This window comes from Apteryx mantelli, chromosome 2 (genome assembly GCF_036417845.1).
Source record: "Apteryx mantelli isolate bAptMan1 chromosome 2, bAptMan1.hap1, whole genome shotgun sequence".
NCBI lineage: Eukaryota > Metazoa > Chordata > Aves > Apterygiformes > Apterygidae > Apteryx > Apteryx mantelli.
The window spans coordinates 47,921,429-47,948,095 of NC_089979.1; the positions used below are offsets into that span (position 1 = coordinate 47,921,429).

General features: G+C 36.5%; 1 protein-coding gene across 7 annotated transcripts in view; it reads left to right on the plus strand.

Moving 5' to 3' along the window:
* The window catches only part of RALYL (RALY RNA binding protein like), a 387,048-nt gene that overhangs the window by 321,611 nt on the left and 38,770 nt on the right, over positions 1–26,667 (plus strand). For 6 of the 7 annotated variants that reach the window (XM_067290597.1, XM_067290596.1, XM_067290601.1 and 3 more), the window contains one exon: positions 11,558–11,590. The exons of the other annotated variant lie outside the window; for it this stretch is intronic. In XM_067290597.1, the coding sequence (XP_067146698.1) occupies positions 11,558–11,590 (33 nt within the window). The remainder of the gene's footprint in view (positions 1–11,557; positions 11,591–26,667) is intronic. 7 annotated transcript variants of the gene reach the window in all.

Consider the following 26,667-nt stretch of genomic DNA (forward strand, 5'->3'; position numbering starts at 1 on the left):
CAGGTCGTTCTGAGGGGAATGACTCCACAGCACCTAGATGTCTATGGTGTGGGTCTGCGGTGTCACTTCTCCTTTGTCTGGTCTTGTCAATCGCGGGGTCATTAGAAGGTGTGCCCCCAGGCTACAGCAACCCCACAGTATGGTGGCTCTGGCCAAGGTGTACCTGGGGTTTGTTAGCTCTTGGGGAGCACCCCAGAGCAAACCCCTCTTCTACAGGCTGCACCATTCTGAGTCCCACGCTTGCCTGTGTGGCGCCTGTCAAGCTGTCATCCTTGGGGTATGCTCAGAGCCTCATCTACCACCCTGTTAGCATTAACAAAAAAAGTTAGGGGGATTTGAGAAGAATGTGTGGTGCTCACTTTAGTGTAACTAGAAATAATGTAAAGACAGCGTTAGGGGCTACCAGAATGGTGGGATTTTTAGTGCCATGAAAATGACTTGCAGCCCCTGGCATGTGACATGAGAGCTGGGACCTGCTGGAAACCATGTAGAGCACAGGAAGACAAATCTAGTGCAGGGTTACCAATACTGGCTGTTGAGAGAGGCTTGGGAGCCAAGAACCACACACAAGTCTTCTAAGAAAACTAATTTTACCCAAAGTAACCCCCCCAGGAGTGAACTAATATTTATATAATGTAGGTAAGCAGGGGAGCAGGATTTGGAAGTAAACTAGGAGACTAAGTTACTCATCACTGTAGATGAATCTATTAACTCTCCTTGTCTACACACTTAATACTGTAGTTCACTTACAAACATTTCAAAGACAGATTTAGCTGAGAATAAATTAAAATTCAATTTATGTTACTTGTTCCCCCCTCCCTGCATGGGTTATTTTCCTCATGATGCTACAAATAAGCAAAGCAAACTTTGCTAAATTGCCACATCTTGAAGGCCAGCGAGGGGTTGTTCAAGCTATACTCTTCCCAGTATTCCCAGTGCTGACTGAGTGCGAAGCCTTCTAGGCTGTGGTGCATCAAGAGTGAGGGATGTCTGAAGCGAGGCGAGTAGCAGGATGGATTTAGTGGATGGATTAACAGGACCAGGAAGTACTGAGTGAAATGGTCTCTGAGACCTGCCTTGTAGTCTTGACCAGCCTGATCTCTACCCAGTACTGATTTGGTTTTTGTAGCACTGCCTGTTTATAGCACATGGTAGTCTTGGCAAAGGTTTCTCTTGAGGGCAAATTCTTTCCAAGATGTTCTCTAAAGTTGCAAGCTTATGGTTCAGTGCTCTGAGTGGTATTAGATTCCACAGTCATTTTCCATTCCCAATGACTTCTCTGGGTAATTGAAATGTTTATATAGGATGCTTGATCTAACATGCTAATTGACCATATTTAACAGCCTTTTCTTTACAATTTCATAAGTCTCACTGTCTCTGAAGAAAATTATTTCATTCAAAAGTCTTAATATACTGGAAAGAGATGCTCTTCCATTTTCAGGACATGGTTATGTCTTTATATCAAAGTTTTATTTTTCTTTGACAAAAATACTTTATCAGTTTCCTCAATACATTTTACTTTGATAATCTCCATCACAAAGTTGATTGGATTATGTTACACATCTTGCGTTTTCTTTGGTTTTGTGGCTTTATATTATAGCTGAGGCTTAAAGAATTTCTTATAGTCTTTCATTACTTACACTCTGCTTCTCAGATTTATTTTAAGGTATCTTTTATAGAGTTTGGTTTGGTCTGGTTTTCCTTTCATTTATCAGAGCTATCCATTATTTTGAGTCATTGTTCTGAGAACCATTAGGTGTTCTTATTCATTTCAAGAGAAAGTGTGAAAAGCACAGTGATGGGAAAGGTGATCGCTTCTTCCAAGGTAGGGGGATTCTTGAGATCATTCCTCTTATTTGAAAGTGTAACATATTCAACAAATTCTGTGCCAAACAGGCATTTCTATTCTATTCAAAAACTGCAGCATTTTGCATAATTCCTGTGTAGTACTCCATTGGCAGTATATTAGCAATATAATGACATATAATAAAAGTAAGTGCAGGTACAGGGGACTTTCTTGATTGAATATCGTTTTAAATTTCCAACAACTTTCTTCTTTATTCCATGTTTTTGATTAATACATTTGTGTGTTTCTTTTCATTGTAGGCATACAGCCTAGGGATGTAGCCGATATAACATAAACCTGATCAATTATTTTCTGATACTTTAAATTTGCATTAAAAATGAGATTAGGCCACTTACTGTTTTCTTAACATAGTACAGTATTTTGATAAACATATTACACTAAGATTACATAGTGTGATATGTCTTTTGAACCACAGTACTTCCTTTTTTACAGGAAAGTATCCTCTTGATGCCTTTGATTAAATTTCTTCATGAAATAAACTATTTTATTTCTGCAGTGCTGCAGAATGAATCTAAAATGACTGTTGCTCTACAGCTCTTCTCCTGACAAAATATCTAGTTTCCATAAAACATTTCAAGGCATTTTAAGTAGAGATAATTTTAAGTCCAGTAGAAAATAATTTACATTCATATCTTCAAAGAATGTTCTTGGTGATCATATTTGAAGCTCTCACTATTGCACTATAAAATAATCATTCAGTTTGAAATTCTCAGTTAAATTTAGTGGGAATATTGCTTGTGTCAAGAATTTAAGTAGCATTCTCAATATTAAAAGCATTAAAAGGCACAAATACACCACTCTAGCAGAGAACCAGCTGCACTCTGTTGTGCCTGTCACCCGTTCTTCAATTCCAATGATTCAGTCTGGGCTGAATTTCTGTTTGCTTTCTCTCTTTCAAGGAAAAATCCCCATGTCAAATAACTAATTAAATCATAAAAATTAAGAGATAAATTCTCTACTGACAGAATATGCACCTCTGCATTATTTTTGAGTAATGTTGGTGTACCTGCAAACTATTTGGTCCCAGAGATATTTAAAGAACAAATCTAGATGCTCAGAAGGGTTGGGAAAGCCAGACAAGGGCACAACTACCCTTTTACGGGTTCCAGACAGAGCATGAACACACAGCACCAGATGACTTTAATGAGGGGATGAGGTGGGTCTCAGGTGCTTAGTCACACCCACAAAAACCTTTGCTTCTGGAGACAAATTGCAGCTAAGGAAACAGATCTAAATATGTCAAATACACTTGTCAACTTGATTTGTTCATCCAGTCATATTATGTCTGTTCTCTATGCAGTCACTGTAATACCATCTAGGACAAGATTTCCCCCCGCCCCTTTTTTTTTTGCCCCTAGTCTTCCCCTTCACTATTTACAGTGAAGGGGGAAGTTTTTAAAAGTATTGTTTAAAAAACTCCCCTTTAGAAGCTATTCTATGTGGCTGGGGCAGATATCCCTTCTTGGCTTACTGTATATCTTAAATCTTATATTTTTCTCACATTTGCTCATATTCACCTTCACCAGAGATTTTAAACTATTGTCTTGGCTTAGATACATTTTAAGGTATGGTTCTTCTAAGAATTTAAGAGTATTTTTTTCCTTTCTTCCCATCTACCCACAAGTTATTCTTTAGACTTCCACAGTCTTTTCTTAGTTTAATTTTTTTCTTTCTTTTTCTCTTTGTTAAAAGGAAGTCAGTGACACCAACGTACCTGCATCTGCAGAGGAGGTCTATCCCTTTTCCTAGCTCAGTACTTTTCCTCTGGCAGAGGATGATATATGGCATCACATGCCTTATGTTGTTTTCTTCCACAAAAGCTCAGACACCATAATCACACTCATGCTCCAAGATTAGCAAGTTTGGAAAAGAACACAGCCTGTTTTCTTACTATTTCTTTTTTTCCTGGTCTTTAATCTTCTTACTTTTTTTTCATCTCCTATGAAACCTGAAGCAGTATACTGTAGCTAAAATAACCAACTGTGAAACTTTATCTCATTTTTTCATGTTTTTTTGTCATTGTTTATATCTAAGTGAAATAGAAAAAAAAATATTCATAGCTTTCTGATTGCATTGAAATTAATATGACTCCTTTCTTTTCCATGAATTTGTGCTGCTAATAAGAACAAACAAACTTTGGCTGATAATAAGATGAGTAAATTCTTAAAAAATGCAGAACACTGACTCTTTTGCTTGCAGGCAAAAAGAAACAGTACTTTTAGTCATCCATTCTGTTTAAAGCTAGGTAGGCTGAGCCCAGTTCCTATCAGCTTACTACATGTAAGACTTCCACCCTTTATTATTTCATGGGTTCTTACATTTGTTTTAAGAAATAATCAGAATTTGGATACACTGGGTTCTGGCAGAAAGACAATGCATTCTGTAGATCATCAGCTGTGCTTCTGTTAGCTTAAAAAGAGAAAAGGTGGTACCTACAACATATAAAGAAAAACCTGAAGCAGACCCCTTTGTTATTTTTCTACATTTGAGTTTTAGTGAGGCAGACATCATAGAAATAGTATTTGGTTTTGCAACCACTGTTGTTCAGTATCTGTCTCATTGACATTACAGAGGTCTTAAAAGTAAGAACATAAGGTTCATGACGCAGAACAGTGAAGGGCCTGTGCTAATATGGAGAACAAACAGCAGGTTTCCTCATCCTGGGGGATTTAGTAAATCCTTAATTGGTGCAGTGGTAATCAGAGATGCAGGGGGAGGCTGTGGTACAGAGCACCACTTTGTGAGCTCGTAATTAGACATTGGTTCTCACATAATGTAACACCTCTAATTGTATAGAAGGCTGTAATTCAGTTTTGGAGCTGCTGATGTACTGCAAGGGCACAGTTTAGGTGACTTGCAAACTGCAATGGAAATGTGAGGTTGGATTATGGATTTAATATTTTGTGATAAATAAGGAAGGTTGGATAAAAGAGAGGCTGCAGCTTGTAGTATTTTTTAAATCCTATGCATAATATAGTAAAAAGAGTTTTAAAGTGTATTTAGTTTAAGAGAAAATGGATTGTTGAGTAATATTACAAATAGCATAGAATGCTGTCCTGCATGTAGTGCAGAGGGATAATAGCAAAATATTAATATTCAGTTAAGCATTAATAACAAAGTTACCCTACAAGTTTATTTCTTTATGAATGTTGCTAGTCTTGGAATATCCTGTTCAAAAAAATGTTACCCAGCCCAGGACTGATACCTAGACACAATAGCTGGTACGTAATGTCAAATGTAACTTATTTTTTTAAGGACTGTGTTACAAATTATATGTCATTTTGATATGTTGCTGGTCTTCCTAAAACTTTTGACTAAGTACTGGCTTTTTTACTGAACAATGAGAAATATATTCACAAAGGTGTGTGAATTTGTTCCAGGTTGTAAAAACTGAAAAAATTTAAATACATATTGGCATCAAAATATATGTTACATTTTTCAGTCTTCCAAGAGTGAGATTATGCCAGGAGATATCATGATAAACATGAATCATGCATTGTCAGAGCATTGCATCTCCAGTATCTACTTTTAAGTGTTAGTAGTGTCATTGAGGGAAAAGGAGATTAAGCCTCTAACCTGGGGATCCTCAAAAGCAATGTCTTCCTCAGCCTTCATCTATTTTTTGGCTACAAATAGCCATGCAGTAAAGTGGTATTGATTGTGTGCGTTGGATTAGTCAACGCTGTTTTGTTAAGCCCACCCTGATGAACTCAGTCCAAACACTTTTAGACCAGAATATATTGACTGAAATATTCTGATTCAGAACAGAAGAGGATCAGGCGACACTGGCTTCATACAAAGAATAATTAAAGCTGTCAGAAAGTGGGCTATAAGGTAGATAATTAAGTATACTGCTGTATTTCTTTCCAAACTCTTTCTCTTGGTGGAAGCATGGATTTCAGCAAAATTTAGCAACTATTAGCATGTCACGGGAAAAAGCAACTTGTCTTTTTTTTTGAAATTCATCACACTGATTTCAGACCATTTTTCTACTTTCTCAACCAGGTTTCAAATTCTAACTCTGTTCACTAGGCTGCTTGAAATCCCTTTCAGCTTTTTATCATCTACGGATTTTATTTGTTGTTCAACTCATTAATGATAATATAAACCAAAACTGGACACAACATAGCGTTCCTACTTAATATGAGCCATTTGGCATTTTCCCATTTGGCATAATCCTCTGTGCATGAGGAGGTTTGGTATTTTTGATTTATCATATGCTCACCTTAAGGTGGTAAGATTGTATTTTCCCAGTTTGTATATGAGTCTGTCATATAGGACAATATCAAATGCCTTAAAAATCAAGCTAAGTCATATCTATTTTCTGTCTCTTCTGTTATCCCCTACCACTAAATCAATTATACAGTCAAAGGAGGGAATAAAGTTGTTTTGACATATTTTGTTTTTGACAATCCACATTTGTTGAGTTCTTTCATGTTATTAATTTGTGTTCCTATAAATTTATTAATCTTAAAGTTATATTCAAAACTCACTTCTGAGAAAGGCAGCCTGTATTGAGAAATTGTATTTTGAGGTTACAGTACTCTGGTTTCCTTTCATAGTGTGAAGAAAGAAGTGGATTTGTTTTATTTTGCGTTAGCTTTTTTATATTTCAATGTGTAGTGGAAGCATTTAGCTCTGTGGAAAGGAACTTTCCAAGTTGCTCTTATACTTTCATATTAGTACAGCATTTGATATTATACAATAATGGTGAAAGCAATACAGTTCATGTTGTTTTTCAAACCAGTGCCATTACTTGCAAAGTCAACAACCAGTTGAAAGTAGAATTTATTAAATTTTTTAAAACACTGGTAAAAGCTGACATAAAGCTGTAAATCATTCCTCCACACCTTCTTATTCTGAAACACTTTTGACGATCAGATCTTCTATGCAGCTAGTCTAACACCTATTTATTCCAGATCATGACAGTGCTCCTTAATAAAACTTGCCAACATTTATAATTCTATTTATGGAAATTTCAGAAGAAGGAATATGCTTCTTCTCTAATTCTATCTGACAACTGTTCCTTATGTCCTGAAAAATTATCTTGGACTATACTAGCTTTAAGTCACAGAAACAATAAGTGACATCAGTAACTATAAATGTTATATACTGCTTTGAAAAAGAAAGAAAAAAAGAAAAGAACTAGTGTGCATCAACAATGATGTCTACAGTGTCCACAGATTGTGGAAGTAACATAAAATAATATTTCTTCCGTAAATTAAGATGATACATTTTGAATAGGCCTGGTTGTACTGCATACAAATATTGAGAGTTCCCCAGAGTTGTAATGCCTATGCTTTAGAAAAAAATAGAGGAATTAGAGGATAATATGTGAGTAATACTGCTTATAAAATTCTGAAGGAAGATGTTTCCTGATTACTACTGACTGTTGGGCAAACCATGAAATTAAAATGCAGAGAAAAATGCAGCCGCAGCTGATCACTATGAATGGCACACCACCTCAGAGTTTCTTTTGAAAGGCCCTTTTAACTTGTCCTTGGTTATTATTTTAAAAATGAATTCATGAGCAAACAGGGAGAACTGTAAATCTGAATCTTCTTTGACTTCACATATTTTTGCCAAATCTTTGGCTCCCAAAGCTGTACAGTGCAGAGGGATAAACATGCTTGACAGGTAAATAAGTCAACCACATCAATCATACAAAATATACATTAATGCTATACAACCAATCCATCAAGTGACTAAAGTCAAAAATGCCTTTTAGCTGGGCTGACTTACACTGCTAGAATGTAAAGTTTGAATCCTCTGGATTCAAGGATTAGATGTATTAACTCTTCCAGTCCCCTCGAGAGCTAGAGTTGCTATTCTTTGTGTTTACAGTCAAACAAGATAATATCTGAAATCAGCAGCACACTCAGGTTATCCTTCCCAGGAAATCTGATTTCAAGAATGTAACCCCAAATCACTAATGACTCTTATAAAAAAAAATGCCTCCTGACCATTGCTTTCCTTGATTCAGGATAGACAATTTTGTTGCACTGAAAAGTCAGAATGAGATCCCTAACAAGTGCCCAACATTCTACATATTTTGTTTACTTAATCCTTAGAGATGAAAATATAAGATCATCGCCAGGAAGAATATATTGATTCAAAATAAGTTACCTTAGAGAACGCTTGGCTAAAATCCCATTTGTTTGTGTACAGCACTGATATTGTTAGTAATGGTATCTATTTTTTCCTGTAAATAGGTTTTGGCTGGAGAAGCGAGGATTCTTTAATAAGAAATAATATTGTTTTACATATCTTGGGTCAGGCCTGAGATATAAAAAGACATCTTTCCTATAATCTTAATATGACAATTATGCAAGGAAAGTGGAATTTACTTTGGGATCTTCCTAGTCCTAAAGTGATTTGTTTACAAGGCATATAGGAATTCACATGCCCTTAGTCTACTCATATTTCTTTCCATGTTTGCCTACAAACTTTGAAATATTTGTCTATCTACATGTTCCCTCCATGTCAAAGATGTGTTTATTGTCATTAAAATAAGCAAACTCAGTAGCAGAAAAACATCATGAAATACACAATTATATTAAACAGATCTTGTAAAATATCTCACCGAGATTAAGGCAGGTTGCAAAGGGTAAAAATGTTGCTAAATGGGAAATTCCTAGTGTACTTATTTCAAAAACAGGGTGTAAAAGTACTACTAGCTATCATTGGGTATAAATTAATTCCCATGCCTGTTTGGTTTGTAGCGACTGATTTTTACTGAACTGTTTACATAGGGTAAAAAATGTTTTTTCTCCTATAAAAATTTACCCATTATATATAGATAAGAAATTCAGACCTTCCAGAAAGGCTTAGCTCAGAATCACAGAGAAAATGAACCCCAGTAATGCTATTGATTAGCTTGTCTCTCTCCTATTTAAACCAATAGATTGTCTTGACATTTTGACAAATGAATTTTCTGATAGGAAAACCATTTCAGGAAAAAAAAAAAATCCTGATCACTCAAGGCTCATTACCATTCCTACATAATTAAAACATGATTACCTTTGTTTACTGCCTAACCTAATATTTCTTGCATTCTCAATACATTTTTGCAAGAAAGAACTTTTGTGTTTTAATTTTTCTCCTGGAGGTATATGACAACACTTCTCTCACAGACTATTGGGATTACTTTTTTTGAGGTATATTTTATTATGTGAGACTTCTTCAGAACTCTGGAGAATTTGGTGTACTACAGTCTAGAAAAGAAAGGTAAAAAAATCTATAATTATATTGATAAATGTCACCAGTAAAGATGATGTAGTATGTTATTTCACATGGTATTGCAGTTTTAAAACCTTTATATTAATTTGCCATATACTGAATTACCAATTTAAATAAAAGGTCAATAGATAATTGTATTCCTTTACTATGAGGAACACTTGAATTAATTTAAAGTAATGCAACAAATTATCTAAAACCATTTAGTCAAATATACTAGAAAGGGGTCAAATTTAGGGCAGCACTATTTAAATCAAATTGAATTCCATCCTGAGAATGGATTTCAAATAGATTTTTAATTGCAGTATTTTGTCCACCGGGCATTATACCACACACTTTTTGTTTGCAAGTAAAATCCACCAGAGTAGCCTCCATGATAATAGTGCCATTACAAGTCTCTCTCCACTACGAAGTTTTTGTGCTCTGTATGTGAATGTGTGCCAAGGCTTTCAGGTTTTTCTCATGTGGCTTATAATTAATCTCTCACACCAAAGCCAGGGTGCTTCCCAAGTCCATTTCATTTCATTAAGCAGATAAAGCAAACAAAAAAAAAAATACATTGAGTGAATTTTTCATCATACATGAGAGCAAAGCTGCAAAGACTGGTCAGATGTTTTCCTAACAGTGCTATCCGCAGGAGGAAAAGGAGGAGTGTTTCACCCAAGCGTGTGGACAGCACAGCTTCGGGCTTATACTGCTTTTCCAAGAACACAGTGCGTATCAGCATGCAAACACATTAATGGCCCCCTTTCCTAGCCTCTTGCTTCCATGTGGATCACAGTCTTGGAAAGAAGTGGAAAAGCCAGATGTAGCCATGAGGACAATAGAAAAGTTAGTATTTTGTGGATGCATTTTAGCCTTTCCTCAAGCCTTATGTAGATAACCCTCACCTCTGCTGAAGATCTAATCCCAGGAAACTAGGTTTAAAGTACACTGGAAGCCAGCACTGTAAATGAAGATAGACTCTTAAGTTATTTCCACTAGCGATTTTGGAAAACATCTTCTTGAGAAGTAAATGCCTTGCAAAAAGCTGAGATGCTTTATTAAAGACAAAATCATATAATCCTTTCAAAAGCACAGTGACATTCATTTTTGGAAATACTCTTCTGGTAGATGGCAATAAACATTTAAACTGGTCTATTTTATTTATTTATTTTTTTTTTGGCAAACCATTTGAATAATAAATGCAAATGCACCTGTTTGCTTTTCCACAAAGAAGGACCTGGAGAAAAGGGTTGTTATTAAAAAAATGGACAAATACTTTATTTAAAGTCTTATATTCTACTTCAGAGTAGTTCATTGTGGGATTGATTTGGTTTTGGATGGGAAGGGTCATCACAGGTGAAATGTTCAGTTCCAGAAATGATATATTTCACTTTTCTTAGAAACACTCTTAAAGGCTACATGTTCATTTTCTTTTCTTTGTAACACAGTACTCTCGGTGAAGTTTAGTGTAATACAGAACTTTTGCATCATGTTTATGTCAGGTAACACCTCAAAATAATTTAGTGGGCAATTTTCTTTTAATATTTTTGTAAAGGACCCTAAAATCACATGCTTATGGTCCTAACAAATAGCTGACATCAGTTAACTCATTGCAGTCACCAAGTGCTCCAAAATTAAGGCTAGCCAGTTCCAGGTACTGGAACAGAAATACTGTATAAGAAAGTAGATGAGTATTTTTAGATTAGTCCTGGCTGGGTGGAAGCTAGTCGTAGGAGAGTCTCCTGCTGGTGTGCAGGTGATGCAGCTCCTCACAAAGACAGAAGCAATAACAAGGAGTTTGAGAGAGGCACTTTCAACAACTGATTTAAGAAGTAAGAATGATTCTGGGTCTATCAGTCTAGTAGCATTCATCCTTCAGTGCAGTGCTGATCGTGGCATATCTGTCAGAAATTCCCAGGATGAAGCACTGATCACGTTACAAAAGCAGAGGATATTGGAAAGCAAACAAAAAAATTGGGTGTGGAAGCCCTCAGTTCAGCAAAATACTTAAACCCGTACATAATTTTATGTTTAAAGTTAAAAAAAAAAAAAAAAAAGAAGCAGTGTCTTCTTGAATCAGAGCCATCAAGAACTGAAAATAATTGAATTTACATGGAAAATGCCCAAAAAAAAAAAAGAAAAGACAAAGTATTATTTGTTCACTTTAGCCTTTCCATGTAAATATCTACACAAGTCAGCTGAGTTTATGAAATTTTAAGACCCTAAGTTTGCTGCTTTGAAAATGATTTGGTTCCTAAGACAAAGTTAGGGAAATGGGATTTTTTCTAGTCAAACTCCTAGCATAATGGATCACTCCCTTTATAGTCTTCTATTGTTGTCAGATTGTGTATTTTTCACCAAATAAATCTGATACTGAGAGCAGTTGTTTTAAATTCATCATATAAGTGTTCTGAAATACTATATATTTATTTTATATATATTTTTAAACTTATGTTATTTACTTGACAGACTTGAATCAAAAGAACCTTTCCTGTCTGTTGGGTAAGTAAGCGTGTTTATATATTTCAACCATCATACAATATAATTGGGGGATTATGTTGACATAAATATCCTGTTTCAATGCTATGGTTATTTACTCTGCCTAAGCTTATAAAAAGTAGATATCAATTGATAAAGTCAGCAGCTGTGGGTATCTCCCTGCTGCAAAAATACCAAAAGGTATGTTTTGCCTCTATCAACTAACCAAAATTTGTACTGAAAGAAAGGTACTAGTTAAGTGTTACATTGATAGGCAGTTGTTTTATTATTTTGTTTTTACTTTTCTTTCATTCAGAAATCATTTCAAATATTGTCTATGCCGGTTGCCCATGCCAATGAACAAAGAATTGATAATAGCTTTTTAAAATAAAATTTTCAATTATATTTCAATTATATGGCCCTCATTTTGCATGTTTTGAAATGTCCAAATTCATTGCATCAGCCATGTCTGTTATTACCTCTTGTTATTCCATTTTGGAACTTGTACTATTTAGTTGGGTTTTTTTGTTTGTTTGTTTTGTTTATTTGAGGCCTCAGCTCTTGTAATGAGGTGATTACCTGAAAATTTCAGCTTTAAGATTAAGCAAAGAAAAGTTTCATGCCATTGTGGCTGAGGAGCAAGCCTGAAAATATAAAAATCCAGGAAGCAAATAAAATGACAATGGTGGTGTTAGTTGTAGTAATTATAATATTAGTAACTGCTACAAAATAATAAATCCTGTGTCTGTAGTTCATGTCATGATTTTAAGAATCTTGCTAGCAATTTTTCGACATTTGGGTTTGAGTACCTAGAAGGAAGTGTTACATTTTGGGTTTGTTTTTTTTTCTCCATATGAGCTGAGTGGTGGCCATTGAGTAAATTCACATTACCGCCACATAGTAGTTGCATGTAACTTTTTGTTAAACTGGATTCCTCTCAGGAAGTCTACTTTGAGTGAAGAGACTCAACCTCTGTGCAAAGCTTCACAGAAGTTTGTCTTGAACTCAAAGCATCTTTTGCAAACTCATAAAGATCATGCTTGAAAATGTACAAGTCAGCCCCTGCCTCTGTGCTACTTTTGCCTTTTACTGCTCCATTTTCTTCACCCCAAAGGAGGTGGCCTCTGACCAAGGCCACAATGTTGTGCTGCGAGGAGTGGCCAAAGCAAACCCCTACCTTCTTGGTGCTGAGGCAGACACATGGTCCTCCTAGTCCCATGTTAATTTGGGGTTCATTTGTTCAGAGGATGAGCTCTCATGCTGAGACCTGCATCTAAAGTTTTAACCCAGACTGACAGCTGCAATCATAGCTCCTTTAAAATACAGTAAGTATTTTACTTATTGCAGGAGCAATACTGACTCAACCTCAATTAGAATAACACATGGGTGCCCTTAATGCCTCCTGCAGTCAGAACTGGTCAAAACACTAATCTAAATCACTTTTGTTTGCCTACAGATGATGGTTCTGCAAGCCAGCCTTTCATTTATCTCCCTTCTGCAAGAGAGATTTGTTTCTGTGTTTTCATTTTACTGCCTCAGGAGTCTAATTACACCTTTTTGTTTTGCTGTGCCTAAGTGAACAACTGCTTGGCGCTTTTCCATCGTTAATTCTTTTGGAAAGGTGGGAGAATGTGAAGTGTGGCAGCCCAACAGCTTGAGATTGCAGCACTGTGCTTGTGCTCTGCCTGCATGTGCCAGCATGGGCTGCTGCAGCCCCCCAGGTAGAGCTCCTGCAGAGAAAAAATGGCTCCCAAATTGGTGCAATGTCTCTCTCCTCTCAAAAAATGGCCAACTACAGAGACAAGCAGATCCCCCCTCTCGCTGTTGTGGCTTCTCTTTCAAATACATAGGAAGAATAGCCCCTGTACTCCCTCGGTGAAAAAAGTTGCCTTTATCCCTTTATCCTCCATTCTAATGCAAAGTGCATTATAACGAAGACAAATCCAGGCATCTTCCCTCCCTGTGCAAGACAGGCGGATAACTTGGTGCTGAAATCACTGTCACTTCTTTAAAGTAAGTTTCTAACAGTAGCAATCAGAAGCAAAAATATGTAGAGTATGCGATTTGCTCATATAAAAGTATCTGAATTCAATGTTATGATTTTGGGCTAGAATATAAAGTTGAACCTGAGGCATGTATTGTCTTCCTTTATCTTTCAGAGTGGAAATAAAATCCTTAGGAAATGCTGAAACAGTTCTTATCAGTGCTGAAGGCTGAGTGTTAGCCTATAGGAGTGCAGGGTACTTCTCCCCACGTGTATTATTTCCACATTTCTGAGGTTTTGTGTCCTGATTCAGCCTTAAAGAGCAACAAAGAGGAGATTTTGTGGAGGTTTCCTTCCTCTTGTGATAATATAGTGTTAGAATGAAAAACAAGCCAGAAGAATCCATGCCTGGAAGAATTTACCTTTAGAGACTGTGTATTTATAAATGTGTGTTTAGTTTTAAAAAACTGGTTCCCCCAAAGTAAAGACTACTTATAAAGCATCAGATTGGCTTCATGTAGAAGTCTTTGGAGGATTCAGACCAGGCAGGTCAAGAGGTAGAAAAAAATGGATAGTGCAAAAAGGCCAACAGAAGAGCCAGCCCATCTAAGTTCATCCCACTTTATGGCAAAGTATGTATGATATGTAAAAGAGAGAAAAAGCATTCAAAATACGTACAACTTTTAATGATACACATTTGCTTTTCATATTTGGGGTTTTATTTTTATAGCAATGATTCACAATTATCTCCTCAACCAGTTACCATTCTCTCTAAAAGATTAGATTGATAATGCAGTTACTAACCATTGACCAGGCTATTTCATGGCAGCTGATTTGTGGTAACTGTCTGCATGTATAAGTTTAGCACTTGGTAAATTCCACGTAATACTGCATGCAAACTGGTAATGGATCTTGAGTCTGAGCCATAATATTCAAAACTCATTTCGTAAGACACAGCTATTGCAGTATCTTATAAGACTTGTAATAGTGTTACATGGTCAGGAGGGACCATACTGATTTTGTAGCCTTTTCATGCGGTAGGAATCCTTTGAATTAGTTCTTGCTTGTATTTAACTGCACCTTTTAGAATAACATCCAGGCTTTATTCTAAAATATCTAGTGGTAGGATATCACAACCACTGATAATTTCTTTTGACGTTGAAAAATGTGTCTGTTATTTGTTAGGTGTTATTTAATAAGATGTGTTATATTGTTGTGTTCAGAAGAGGCAATGAGAGAGAGTAAGAGCTGATTTTTTTTTCCCAGCTACTAAGAACTTAGATTCATCTACTGCCCATTGCAGAGAATGGAATTACTTCTGGATAAGCAGACTGCCTTTGAAAATGCATGTGTTTTATACATCTGGTTGTCAGCTGAGATCCAATCTATTTCTATTTCTTTTGTGTAGATCTTTAAAATAATACAATACAGACTGCTGACTTTTTCACTCTTTTTTTCTTTTTTTCAAGATTGGTTGTTTGCTATAAACACTATAAATTTAGGTGGAAGGCCCGGAGAGAGCTCTATGTGAAATTAATGCATTGTATGCATTTATTATATGATGAGCAGTCATCTGTCTGGGTAAAAGAAGAGAGGGACAAGCAAAATTGACAATAATTGCTGCATTTTTGACATTCTCAGTAAAGACACTGAAGATCTGAATGATCTATCTCTTCCTCACCAGGGTCCTGTTTCTAGAAAGCATATAATCATAAGTAACACTGAAAAGCCATGTTTTTTCATACCACAGCTGGTACTTTTAGAACAGAAGAGGAATTTTGGGGGGATTAGTTTTATGAAGTGCTTCCCAAAAATTAAAAGTAATACCCCTTATTTTTTCACTGGCAGATTTTTTTTGAGAAATTTCTAACTGCAACCATCATCCACATTTCCCCCCCCCTTTTTTTTAAAAAACAACAGATATGAGGTTACAATGCACAAAGCAGAATGTAACCAAGTGTCATCTTTTGTACAACAAATACTGTAAAGCTTCGCCCCCAATCAACGGGCAGCATCAAAAAAACACCAGTGGAAAGGGGCAGGCACTAATCCTACTATTTCCATCCAGCTTTGGGAGAGAGATAACTATGAAAATGATTTTTTTTTGAGCAGAGTGAAAAAATATAAAGAGAAGAAGTATCTTAATATCAATATGAAATGAATAAAACTACTAGTTCTGAACATAATTTTATAACTCTTGTTCATGTGTGGGCCAGAAATTCAGGATCTGTGAGGTCCTGTGAGGTTTATGTGAGAAGCATGGGAGGACTGAACACTCTTGAAAATTATTTAAACTCTTTGTTTACAGAAAGGCAGTAATTTCTTATGCTTACAAACACTCAGGGTCCATGGCTTAGATAAGAAGCAGTAGTTCTATATTTTCAGGGAATACCCTTCAAAAAAAACAGTCATTGAATTAAGCATGTGGATTAGCCTGGAGGTCACAAGCAGGAGTCAGGGGATTGCAAGGGCTCTACGTGTGACGAGATATCCTGGGTAGGTCCCAGAGAGGCAGAAGCATTTATGGGAGGATAGCTAATATGGAAAGCTGGGGATCTTCGTGTAGAAGAGGCTGAGAATCTGTACAGTTTAATTTCAAGAAGCGATACACATCTCTTCCAACAACTTACCATAACTCATAAGGGTTAACCTTTTCTGTAATTGTCTGTTTTCAGTTATTATAAGATTCTGAAATACTGGATGGACGTCACTCTTATAAATTTTTAAAAAGATTTTTGCTTACAGGTCACTCTGAAGAAGAGATTACCAACCCACAATAATAATGGTGTTGATCCACTTGCACTTGCTGCATCTTCTGGTGTTTCTGAGTCATTTTTCATTGTTTAAAGAACCTAGATTATATATTTTTCTACTCATATGAAATCCTATTAATTATTTTATGGTTATTCTCTTTCCCTGATCTTTTTCATTCTACTCCATTTCCACTTCCAGACACACTCAAAAATGTACATTATATAGAAATTAGACTAATGCATTTGGCAAAAAAGAGGTTTTTTCCGAATTCCATTAACTTTTATTATCAACAAGCTCAACAAATATGCACCTTGACAAATCCCTCTTCCCCTCTCTTAATAACATTAGTAAAAATGTGCTTCATAATTGAGAAAGGCAACAGAGCATGAGATCTCTTTTTTCTTTCCTGGTTATTCTATTCACCTTTCCTTTTTATTTACTCTCTGTTATGTCCATCATCCAAGACTATCCTTTCACTTCTATTTCTGGAGAAGCCTACACAGGTCATTCATGTTCCAGGTTAATGTCAAAAGATTCCTCTATACAGTATATCTGTGGTCTCACCTATATATGAGTCAGGATGCTCTCTAGAGGAGAAAAATTAATATGTAAGGGAATGTTTTGGAAGGAAAAATCAAGAGGATAAAGCATTCTAGAGGGAAAAATGGAAGGAAATAAGCAGGGAAACAGGATCGAAAGAGCTGAAAGAAAAGTCTGAGGAAAAGGACTATGCAAAAGATCAAACAGAGGGATATTGTCTTATAATGGAAAATGGAGGAAGGATAGACAATATTTGCTGTATATACTTTGATGTCACTGGTTTCTGCCCCAAACAGTAGAAACTGTTTGAACTAGGAGTTAGAGAAACCAGTGTTTGCAGAGGTCTACGTTAGCTCAATGCATACCTTCGTACTTCTGAGAAGTCAACACAGCATTTAGCTCTCAGCAATCTCTGTGGGCTGCAGTGATAATGAATAGCTTGCACTGGAAAGCCAACAGGCACACAAAACAATTTCATAAACAAGACCTAGTTCCCTACGCACAAGAACATCTCTGGAAATCATTGAGACCATTTTTTATCCTTAGTATGCCTATTGCAAACGTCTGTATTTTCACAGGTTTCTAGATCATTAGGAAGAAGTTTTAATTTAACATCTCCCCCCTTGATGAATATATTGAAAGGTATAATAACTTTGAAGTTTATTATTTTGAAGTTCTGGGCTAATGTATGTGTTGCTCTTACTACTTTTGTATGACAGTAACGTTTGAGACCTCACTTAATATTAAGTCCTCAGTGTGTTAGGCCTTATACAAATATTCAGAGGATCTAATGCTGTTCCCTGTGATTCCACATTTGAAATCAGCTTAATGTTTTTCAATAACAAGTGAAATCTGAGATTTGTCTATCTACCCAACATGCTACTTACAGTTGTGCCAGAGGAGAAAAATGGGAGGGCAAAGAGAAATGTGTGTTTAGAAAGCCGAACCATGGAAAGACAAGCAGTACTCCTATGGTAACTTTTATTTGGAAGTCATCTTCCCACCCTTCTGCAGTTCCTTGAAAAAGAGATATACTTCTTAGGAGGTTAACCAACCAGGATCACATCAGCAGTCAGCAAGTGGCCTTGCCTCAAAAGCTATTGGTCCAGACCAGCCTCTATATACATTGGCTTTCTGAAACGGCTAGGTGCTTTAAACCTTGACATTCTCTTAAGAAGCTCTGTCAAGAGCACTACCACAGACCCTGTTTGAGCTTTTTTCTCTTCTTATCTTTCTGTTTTTTAAAGAAAAGGTAACACCTGAAAGAACAAAGAACATCTAAAACAGTACTGAACATACAGGCCAATTGGCTAAGCTGAGTAAGGATGAAGAGAATTAGGGAGGCAGAAGAAAGAACATACTAGAGTACTACAGTACTAGAGATTTAGAGAAGATACTAGATCACCTAGAGGTTTTTTTAATACACATTTTTTATTTACAACTTAAAATTATGAAACATATTGAAAAAAAAAAAAAGCCTGTTTTCCTGGCTATCCATGTGTTCTAACTGTCCCCTCTCTTCCCTGTCACAGGTGTTGTGTTGTAATATGTAAAGACGAGGGTTATTACTGTGCATAGTGTTGTGGGGTTGTTTTTTTTTTTTTTTGATTCTGTACTCTTTTTAACCTTGATCATTTCATTAAGGTGTTGTGTCTCACAATGAGTTGCATCACCAGAGCTGGAAAAAATGGAATATGTTCAACAGAGAGGCTGCAGGATCTCCATCCACTGGAGTTTCAAGACTCAGATAGGCAAAGCCACAGCTGACCTGATCTCATGCTAGATATAGTAGGGAAGTCACTTTAGCTTAGACATGTGGCAGCGTGCACTGATACTTTTAGCCAATGACTCCAATACATGGGCCCAGCTCTTGTGAAATCCAGCATATTGTTGGCAAGTCATGTTGCTGACTCAAAGCAAATTGGAGATCTTGTTTCCCATTTGTATTTTTTTAAGTTTTTTTAAAAAGGTAATAAGCTTCAGGCTAGCAGCCGTTATATCTTTAGTGTTGTTCTGTCAATGGCCCTTGTGTATGATACTAAGGAACAATAACTCACACCTTGCCTTATTGCATTGTTCAGCTGTACATTAGCACACTGTAGTAAACCCCTCATTAGAAATAAAACAAAATCAGGATATGCCCTGAATACTGGGCAAGATTTCAGCTATTAAGATCATTTTGTAGTTAGATTTCTATGAATTTAGCTAACTCTGAGAGTTGAAGCTGAGTTGAGGGAGACCAGACCTCATTTACAGACCACTTCACAACTACATTAGTATAATGTCTTCACACACTTTAATATGACAAGAAGCAGGTTTTAGGTTTTATGGTGTTTAGGGTCAAATTCAGACCAGAGACTGCGCAAGCAGTAGAAAAATGCTGTTGATTTTAAGGAGTGTCTTGATTTTGGCTTTCTTGATTTGGTCTGGGTTTTTTTTTTTTGGCCTTAGTTACAATTATGAGCTGAAGTTCAAAGCAATCTGCATTTATCCATTGAGTTTGGGGGAATTTTTTCATGGTCAGCCTGGGTTCTTGGAATACTTTTTATCATTCTGCAGGCCAAATTACACCTTTGGTGACATCTGTCATACACATTGTCATCAGGGTTTACACAGAGGTGTAACAGGTTACAACAATTTTGCAGTTGATCTATACAAAAAATAAATAGGTATTCAGGTCACATTCTCTGTTGTTTCTACTGTCTTAAGAGGAATAAAGAGGAATAAAGCACTAGAATTTTTTTGGTAAAGTCTTCAGCTTTTGTTCTGGATTCATGTAGGGATCTGCTTTGTTCAATAAAAAGAAGGCATTTTTTTCACAACAACATATTAGAGTAGAATTAAAATTCTGAGAATGTGCCTTAAATGTGAAGGAGGGCAAATCAGAGTGGAACTGTCATGCATGACCAGCAACTGCTAGTTTATATTGCCATGGTAGTGACTCTGTAGCTAATGTTAAAGCATTTGCTTAATTTTAACAGTATGCATCCATTTCTAACAAATCTAAAGTTACTGGATTTTTTTGGGGGGGGCTTTTCAGTTGCCTCTAATGCTTTCTATAAAAATAACCTTCTGAACTCTCCGGCAATTGAATCCTGCAGCCCTTACTCTCCAAGGTAGCAATGGGAGGCTGAATCAGCCATCGTCCTGTAGCTCCTCATGTCAAACATTGTTTATAACCGGTCAGATAACCACCAGAAAGTACTCGTAAGTCTCAACATATTAGGGATTTTAGCAAAATCAATTATTTGTCTCAAAGTACCTACTAGGCATGCCCTTGTTTTCTCTCTTGCCATCTAAATCAAGGGACGGAAACTACAGGCAGGTTTTCAGGCGCACCGTGAACATCAAATAGTCAAAATGAAAAATGACCAACTTTCAGACTGCATTTTTTCTGTGAACTATTTGTCAAATACCTGAAAATGGTGAACACCTTCACAGAAATCACAATCAATACACAAAGGAGGAAAAATGAAACATTTCTCAAACAATCTAATTCGTCCTGTGGATCCATCCTTCTTTTTTTGAGGTGCGGGAGGATATGGAATAGAAATGAGAGCTACATCTTCTGTGACAGTGAAATTAGTGAAGCAAAACTGGAGGTTGTTAGTGCAGCTTATATGTAGTGCAGCATTATGTCCCAGTAGCACATCTCTTTCACAGAGGCAGAGGTACCTGAGAGGTATTGAATAAGGCTTTGTTTCCTTGCAAAACTAGTCCTTTTTATGAACTTACACACACACACGCACACATATAAATCATGATTACACTTCAAATCTGGAATCAAATACCTTTTGGTTTCAACCAAACCTTGTCTAGGCATCAGTCATTAGGTGTATTTCATGTTCTGGCTGGTATTTTATAGGCTATAAAACTGTCTTGCTGTGTACAGCATTCATAGAAAAATAATATCCCAGTCATGTAAGTCCTATAAGGGTGAGTAACGGTAATGTGATTTTGCTGGGAGAAGGCAAAAATTGTGGGGGGGGAGTTTAGCAAGCAGGTAAGGGGGGAGAGGAGAGAGAGAGGGAGAAAGACTTCAGCAGTTTTAATTCTTCACAGAGTCTTATGTTTCTGGAAGAGATGCTGGAGGCAATTCTGAGAAGTAAATTGTTATGGCAGCTTAATTCAATAGACTATAAAAAAACAAATTTACCTGTGATGTGTCTGTATTGTTAGCTTCTAATGTGCATTACCCAGAGTGATAAAACATTTGAAATGAAACTTTCTATAAATGTTTACCAGCAATGATGCATACTGGGTCAAGTGCAGCTCTAATCTGACAGGAGAGAACCACTCTGCTCAGGGGCTGTGACCACATGATATAGGGACACATGCTGCAGAAAATGGCAATAATGGAAGCGTAAAGCTACCTGAGCCCTCTTCCGTGCTGTCATCTTCTTAATATCTGAAATGCTATGAAATGAATATATACAGAAGAGAAAAGGCGGATATACTGGTCATTGTCTAAGAACCATGAGGATCACTGTATCTTAATTAAGAGTGAGGAATATCTTTCCAGATGAGAGGATGTATGTATTAATATTGCATTTTTATATACATGGAATAATTGTTGCCAGGGTTGATAAGACTAAAGAAACATTTATAAATGTTGTCATCGAGCAAGAAAAAAAAAAAAATTAAATTCTAACATTATAGCCATTAAATGATGTGTCATATATAAACATTAGTATTATGTTCTTAACATACAATTACAACAATCTAACAAAACTTGCCCACCTGCTGCAAGCAAGTTGTCAAAATGTGAATCTGTGTAACTGTTTCCTTGGAGCTTGATTAATACAATGATATGAATGAGACTCCGGAAGAGGTCCTGTAACATCTGGGGAGGGGAAGGAAGAAGAGGAGGAGATCACATAAAATACATATTGAACTACCCAAATTTATTTATTTGTTTATTTTTGATACAGTAGTCAGACTGTAGATCATTAAGTTAGCTGCACTTATGCTACTAAAATGTGTGGAATATATTACAATATGTGATTTATAAAATGTAACTACTATATTTTAAGGAGCTTATAACTGGGGGGAAAAAAAACACACAAAAAAACCCACAGAGTAAACCTGAAACCAAAAATGTAACCTAATTAAACTATGCACTGGATATGTTCTTCAAAAAAGCTTGCATTGTAACTTCACTTGCAAAATGCAGTCTTAGAGAAACAAGCAGCGTGTCTTGTCTCAGCAAGGCGTACTCAGGACACTGACAATAATGGCTCTGTTTATGTCTCCATTTTGCTGGTTTAAACCATGAGTTACTCAGTCCAAATGAATTAAATTACATCAGTAAACTTAGTGTAAATGAGAACCAAATTAAATTTAATTTAAACCTTCTTGACGGTTTGAAAGGGGGAGGAGACAGGAGAGCACTTGTTGCAATTCCCTAGAAATATTTTTTTCTCTACCTGAACTCCAGCATTGTCACATTGTAATTAATTAATCCTTTGTGAACCATGCTTTTCTGTTTCATTCAGTGCTTCTAAGACTGCTTCTCTGGAGAGTGCATAAAGTTTTTGGAGATCTGTTTTTGTAGTCTTGAGTGGTTAGTCTTTCAACTCCGGTGCTACCACTGTGATTTTAATTTATCAATCTTCTGTTCAGTGAAATGCTGTAGAAACATTTCAAAGCCTAAACCCATCACTTATTCCTACACCTGTCAATGAGAGTCTTCTGTACCTGTCAAACCAAGTTAAATGACACTCCTGCAATGTATACAATATTACCAATAAACTGGATAATCAATCACTTGTCTATGGTTTGACAGTAGTGCCTTGAATACACTGAATTTAAAACACATTTTTAAGAAGCAGGACTCATTACTCTTGTACTAAGAAAAAAAAATTATATATATGGACATCAAGAATTTCCCAGTCACTCTATACAATTAAAGGATACCTTGGGAAAAGGTTAGGCCACTTGACACTGGAAAGCTTTTTCATTACCTTAGTACAATATGTTCCCATGGGAAATGTAAGTAATTGGAGATTACATTAGATGAGAGAAAAATAGTTTAACAGCAGGAGAAAGGACAGGGAGATATTAAGTGGATTTATTTAGGTTTCTTGAAGTAGAAAAGCTACAATGCAGCATTTTGTTTCTAAAAAGCCTCAGTCCAGCAGTGCTAAGTGTAGACTATGCCTGCCGCCACAGTAAATATTTCTGATTTGGAGTACTTCTAATACCTAGCACTTATGCTGTATAGAAAATTGTTTGGGCTAAATTTTGCTTTGAACTCCCTGCATTACTTGTGCCCATTTGACTGCCAAAAGCAGCTCTCAGGCCAGCTGATTCTCCAGGTCTGAATATTAAACTCAATGTTTCTGCTATCCTGTGCTTCACAAGCTTTGCCTAACCCTCTATAGGGAGGTGTCTAAATGACTTACTTGCTTAACTGTGTATATTCAACTTTGAATATTTGGCCAGGTTTTGCCCCCAATTCATGTTGGAAAGTACATTCAATAGTGTCCCAAAAAATACATTTCATTAGGAAAATAGTTTTGGGGAGAGAGGAAGAGGACAAAGAAAAGATATATCTGAAGGTGGAATAAACCAGCCTGCTTATATTTCAAATGAGTTCTGCCTAGCCTCTGTAGAAAGATACTTTAATAGGTGCAGGAAATGGGGTACTGTATGTCAGACAAATTGTTAAATGTATATATGCCTTACTTAAGCAAAGCATACCTCTTTGGATTAGATTTGCCACATACTTGTCAGTTTTGCAAGAAAGATTCTCCATATACATTAATAGAAGCTCAAAATGCTATCTTGCATTTATGAATTAAATGACCAAACAGAATTCGGAAAATAATTTTATTAACTTATGGTTACAAAACTATTATGAGAATCGATCAGTAATGGAAGCATATAAATAGTAGATTATCTTTAATCACTTTGGTAATAATTTTTTTGTTTGTTTGTTTTAACCATGCCTATTTAACCTGGTAACTGCATTATAGAAAAGAGTGTAAAACACATTTTTCTATAATTGCTTTTCCTCCTTGCTCTCTCTCTCTCTCTTTTTTTTTTTTTTTTTCTGTAAACTTCCAGGACTATGTTAGCTGAAGGAATCACTGACAGTAAGCATATCAGCAAAAAGCAGGCTCTGGAGACTCTGAAGTTCTCTTTGCAGGACATACAGCCTGAACTGCAAAACAGAAGTGTCCTTTCACTTCTATTGGCATCCTCAGCCTTAACTAAAACAGGATCATCTCTGAAGTAAAGCTGGTATTCAGCCCCCACACTCCTTTAGTCTTGGATGCTTGCAGTGAGATTATCAATTAATATGTTAATTAGCACCAATTTAAACGGTGTCTTTGGGGAATGTAGGTAGCCCTCACTGAAAAATGACCTGAAATCTCCACCTTTTTTACTAGCTCGTGAAAGTCTTTGCCATCTGATTGATTTTCTATCAGAGAAAATTTCCACCTCGCATTGCTTGTTCCCTAAATCATCTAGTCACCCCCACTACTATTTTTTCTTTTTTTTAATATCCCTTCAGTTTAGACTGATTCTCTTTTGCACTCTATAGGAACAATTTCTAGCACTGTCTTTACATGACAAGAGAAATGATTTTACAAGTGACTGGATTACTGTTTTGAACCATTATGTTGATATGTGCCTTCTAAAAAGAGTTTGATTGAAGGAATATTGCTTTTGTTTTTAATATTTTTATCCAGCCCTGACAACAGAGAATCAATTGACAGTATAAATGGTGATAGGGCTGTCAATTGAATTAAGATACATTATGACTGGTTTGTCAACATTTATGATTTACAAATAAATCTCTGCAGATGAATACCTACAGAAGGGGAAAAAAAAGATGATAGTTAAGGGGGAATCACATGCAAGATTGAAATTCTTGTTGTTCTGAAAACAAGACAATCAAATTCTGCTCTGTTCTGCATTAACTATTCTAAATTCAGATTAACTCCACTGAAGTCAGTTATATTAACTGCTGTTTAGAGCAAAGTAAATGAAAACAGAATATGAATATTAATTTATAAAAATCTTTTGTGCAATAGAACACAGAACATAAGAAAGGCTATGCAGTAGTGATGTATTTTCAATATACAATGCCATCAGATAAATAAGGACATAATAACATATGTAAGCTTATTTCAAAAATGCAGAGGCATAATTTTGCAATTGCCTGATTGACACACATATAACTGCTGATATACATGTGAAAGTCGAATATGTATAGAATTACAGCTCTGAAAATCTGGTCCTTGGGGATTCCTTTATTCTACAGGCATACAGAATTTAAAATAGGCTTAGTGTTAAGTGAAGCGAAGCTAAAAAGAGTCATTATCTTTCTCCAACTAATACAGGATTCTTTGGTCAGAATAAGGAACCATGACTCGTGCTTAACAGAAACACCTTTTATTGATGAGTTTTCTTTGGTCTTGGTGTGATCATCACAGTGTCTTTTACTGTCTTCCATTTTAATAGCAGCATCTTGTGCACAGTTCTGTTGTTAATGCTGCAGGGATGGCATATGTTTGCGGGTAAGTAATCTGTTTACAATGCCGTCATGAAACCGCTGACTTCACCAGTTCAGAGGCTCGTTTAAACCTTTCTCTGCTTCCGACTTGCTCAGTATTTGGTATTCTGCACTGTGCAAGTGATTTCTTGCTGCCTTCTTAACACAGGTTGGTGGGTTGCTAAGGAATAACTCTCAAGGGGTTAAGAGCCCTTCAGTCACCTTGATCTCAGTGCCAATGATTATCTGCGCTGAATTTCTGCTTCATGTTTTATACCACAGTACTGACCAAAGCTTATGTTTGTCCCTTGGCGTTCATAGGTATGAACAATTATGGCTGTAGGTGGAGAGCTATACTGGTTGCTTTCACAGTGTAATGTCATTAACATATCACTACCAAGCACTGAAAAATCATCATTCAACTTCAAAAACAAACAAAAAGTGAGACTGGTTTAAAACAAACTGCAATTTTTTCTTCTAGGTTATCAGTTTTGAGTTTTTCTCATCATCATTGATTTATGCCCTTTACAATACACATTCAGGACAACTGCTTCACAACCAAGAGGACTAGGAACTACCCTTATAGTACTCCAGACCTCTCAGGGTCTAACATAATGTCTTGCCTCTGTGGGCTGTTAGGCCACCAGTCACTGCTAAGGATGCTTAATGTAGCCGTTAATGCAGGAGCTATCGCACTCTGCCGCTGCGCTGCCCGTGCTGACATAGCTGCACACAGAATTTCAGAGAAGGAAGGAGAGACTCAGATCATGGCTCCACCTTAAGATTTCCAAAAATTTTAAACCCACCCTCCTTTACATGTCTCCTTATTCCATAAGGGCCAACACCTACAGATAAGGTCCTACAGTGCTACTATCCTACTGTAATTTTAATACGTAGCATGGCAAGATAAATGTCTTACCTCCCTGAACAAAGCTTAAATTCAGCAGCTTTCTCTGAGGAGTCTAAGCAGTGGGTAAGGAAAAAAAAAAAAAAGAACCCTTTGTTCTGTTGAGAGTTCGTGGTAGTACATCCACTTCTGCTATTCCCCCCGCAAAGGTGAAGTAGCTGTTGCTCCCTCTTTGCAAGCGGTCCCAGTTAACAAGTCTCTGCATGTGCTCTTTCTTGCTCCATGCTAATGATTCTCCATGCAAAAATATCTTTTACCCATGCAGAGAGCTCCTAATAGCCTGAGGGGAAAGCAGATATTTCTTCCCCACCCCCCGCTGAACTCCCCCGTACTGTGGGAGCACGGGATTTTACTAGCAGGGATGCCTTGAATGCTGAAGTAGATTTCACTTACAGTAAATTCAGACTAGAAAA